Consider the following 3506-nt stretch of genomic DNA (forward strand, 5'->3'; position numbering starts at 1 on the left):
GCGTTGTTAYGCTGCGGGTGTGTTAAATGCAGAGGGGCTTTGCTGGAGTTTGCTGCTGAGGCAGAGCAGGGCGAAGGGCCCTGTAAACAGGGAGCACAGCCAGGGTTTTAAATCTTGTCGTCAGGCTGCAGGCAGGGAAGGGACAAACRCCCCGAGCAAGCGGGCAGCGGCAGTGGCTGCATTGCAGCGTATGTGCCCTTCTCCAGCCTCAGCTCTTTGCGTTTGGCCTGCTGGCTCCTACTTAAGTTACATTTTTTTAATTCATGCTGTCCTCATTCCTCTGAGCCCATCTGCTGGTTGGAGATGAGTCATTCGATAGCGCTCCGAGTAGGTGATTTGGCAGGTGGCTCCCTGGAAGGCTGTCGCTGCATGCGGCAGCTCTTTCTCTGCGGTTTCTACGTGATGAGCGTACAACCTGGGGTCACTTTGAAGGCATCCTGCTTTGTCAGGAGGAAAGGGTTGGAGCTCCGTCTTGTTCTGTGCTGACCTTACTGTCCCTCTTGCTAAAAATCAAGAGCAGCCGTGCTCTGGCGTAGGGTAGAGAGCAGCCAGATCCCGTTTCAGATGGTAAGGGGGTGGATGGCTCGGTTTGTTCCCAGGCATGTTTATCTAGTGCATATGGCTGAAGGTAGCGGTATCACCTCTGCGTGCGTTGGCACAAGTACGTCGCTMGTGCTTGGGTGATAAGTCTTGGAAGGGACTAGCCCTCTCCCTGAAGGAAGGAAACAGGAGGAAGAAAGGCAAGGAAGTTCAGGGAAAGACTGAGGGCTGGGGAATRGAGTAAAAACGCTAATGCAAGCTGTTCAGCAGGGAGACTCGGGACTCTGGGTGCTGGAGGAGCTGTGAGGTCCACGTGCCCAGAAATAGGGCAGGTCGGTGGCAGGGCGGACACTAGGAACCGGCTGCGGTGGTTTGCCTTGCCRGGCAGGAAGGTGAGATCTCCAGCTCCCGTTCCTGTTTCTTTGATTTGCCCTGCCCTTCCACGGCCGCCCTGGGACGTGCAAAACAGCGAGGTGGGCTCTGTCGAGTCACGGCAGGCTTCTGTTTTTAGCTCTGCTGCRAACCTGGTCTTGACAGTAGGCAAATCACTTCCTCTCATACCCTTTCCCCTTCTAGTGCTCAGCAGTCTTGTCTGTTTAGAGTGGCAGCTTGGGGGGGTGAGAAAATCCAGCGGGTGTAAGGCAGTGCCCAGCCTTGCAAGAGCCCCCAGAAGCAGCTCTTTGGAGCATGGAGGTTCACCAAGGCATCTGCCTTCCTCTTCGTGAGGAGGCACGGCAGAATCCTTCATCCCTTGGTTCATGCAATAAGCACTTAGGTCTGTTTTCTTCTCTTTAAAGTAGGTGGGGAAGAAGTCRCTCAGATTATCGTGTGCTTTGCCGTGGGCAGGCTGATCTCTGGTTAAACTGGGACGTCTGCTGTTTCTCGGTAACATGCTTGCTTAAGAAGGGATATCTTCCATAAAAATACTGTTAAATTGCTATCAAAGATAGTTTAAAAGCCTCTAAGGAGGTTAATATCCGGTCACCTATGTAAAGCTAACATGGCCTGGCTGACACCAGAAGGAACTGCAAACTAGCTGGGAAAAAAAAGGCGGTTTCTCCCGCACGCACAGTGTAACGCTAGCAGTGGGTGATGCCAGCTGTGGCTGCTCCCCAGCACATCGCCTTTCTCTCCAGTTCCCAACCACGCGGTGCTCGCTGTCCTCGAGGCTGGGATTTGGAGACGTGCCGAGCTGCTGCCCAGACATTTGTGAGCAGCAGGAAACAGGGATATGGGAGAAAAGGCAAGGAGTTGTCTCAACATACTCGTGGTGTGGATCCCGACTGGTGTCTGCTGTTTGGCTAGCACCTTCCAATCTTGCCTTGTTTCCAGGGATTACACCAAGAAGGTGACAATTAAACTCTCATGAGATGTTTTATGTTGGCAGGAACCAGCAGAACATCAAACGCGTGCCTCCTCCCTGTAAAAATCTGCTAGGGGATTGCCGGGGGCTGTGAGACACCTCCCTGCGCGAGCTGGTTCGGYGAGGAGTCTTTAGTCCCCAGCGCGGTGGCAGAGACTTGCAGGGCATGTGGGGAAAMCCCCTGAATGTTTTCCAGACCTGCCGTAGCTGGATTCCAGTGCTACCGAGCTTCTGCTTATCCCAAACACGCTGCAGAAACAGAGCGCATCTCGAGGAGACCTTCTAGGGGCTCTCCACCCTTGCCACCGCCAGCTCCCAGAACAGGAGAGCCCTGTGACTGCGGCCAAGTAACCAGGTCTATTTACTGCAGGGCTATTTTAAATCTTAAATACACACGCGGTGGCAGAGCAAATTATCAGGTTGGGTCTGTGGAGCTGTGACTGCCCAGCCTGCTTCTGATACTGTGATGATAAAGCTACCCGTGAAGATGACCTAAAATTACGCTTAATTCCAGGGAGTCATGCCTTGCTGAGCTGGAGCAGTGAAGATGGCTTTATTTAGCTTTCACAGGAACGGCCCACCAAGATGTGCTCCTGCGTGCAAGAGAAGTTGGGCCCTAGCAATCTCGGCGTCTATTCGCAGCAGTTTTCCCTTAACTGCTTGTTCTACACGTCTGTCTGCCGGCGTTCGGTGCTGCGCTAAAGCCTCGTTCCTCTTGGTTTCAAAACGTTTACACCACCTTTGCAATTATTTTGTCGGCTGGCTTTTTCCACTGAACTTGCTCTTTTCTAATGAAGGGAGCTTTTAATGAAGGGTAGCGCGGCTTGTCTGTTTGCTCGGCTGTGGTTTTCATTTTGCAGAGGGAACTTTCTGGTGAGACGCCGGTGCTCAGGGAGGAGGAAGGCTTTGATCCGCCAGCCTGTGGAAGGAGAACGTTTTTGTTACACTGTGGGCAACCGTTTTGAATGCAATGATTGCATGTATTTGATGTACTATAAATAAGGCAATTTGTGATGGAAAAAGAACACARGTTTTTTTAAAAAATACACCATTTTTGTGCTTCTCTTGGTGTGTTTTGTTTGTTTGAGGCCGGAGGAGGGAGTCAGGCCCTGCGCTGGGCGAAGTTCGTTTCCTGTTGGAACATATTTAAAGGCCAGGGAGCAGAATATCAAAATTGGGTATGTAAAATTCCATGGGAAATTTGCTTAGCAGCAGAAAAAGAGGCYGACTTCAGGCTGCCGTATGCGCGGCTTGGGCAGACGAGGATGGCCCAGGGAGCAGGCGTGCAGGTGGGCTTCCTCGCCCACCTTCCGGCCTTGGGCCGCCTCTGGTGCTCCCAAAACCCCGTCCGGCACTCGATGCCCCTAAATACGAGGCCGCGCTGCTCTGCGGTGAAACGGGCTGGCTACGGCCTCGTGTTCCCGGCTCCTGGYGGGAACGTTACTGCGAGGAGGGAGGCGCAGCCGCGGGGCTGCGTAGGTGTGCCGGGGTCCTGCGTCTCGCCTTTGGCATCCCGTTCGGTTTCGGTCGTTGCGTGGGCAGCGTCGAGTGACTGCTGCCTGTCTGTCTGATTCATCCCTCTCCGCTTTGCGTAAGGATACCC

At 53.4% G+C, this 3506-nt stretch overlaps 1 protein-coding gene across 1 annotated transcript in view; it reads left to right on the forward strand.

Moving 5' to 3' along the window:
- The first annotated feature begins 3168 nt into the window (after window positions 1–3168).
- Window positions 3169–3506, forward strand: part of SH3GL1 (SH3 domain containing GRB2 like 1, endophilin A2) — a 16014-nt gene continuing 15676 nt past the window's right edge. The window contains exon 1 of the mRNA XM_085319470.1: window positions 3169–3192. Within this exon, the coding sequence (XP_085175596.1) occupies window positions 3169–3192 (24 nt within the window). The remainder of the gene's footprint in view (window positions 3193–3506) is intronic.

This window comes from Rhea americana, unplaced genomic scaffold (genome assembly GCF_003343005.1).
Source record: "Rhea americana isolate MKP2758 unplaced genomic scaffold, rheAme1 scaffold_590, whole genome shotgun sequence".
NCBI lineage: Eukaryota > Metazoa > Chordata > Aves > Rheiformes > Rheidae > Rhea > Rhea americana.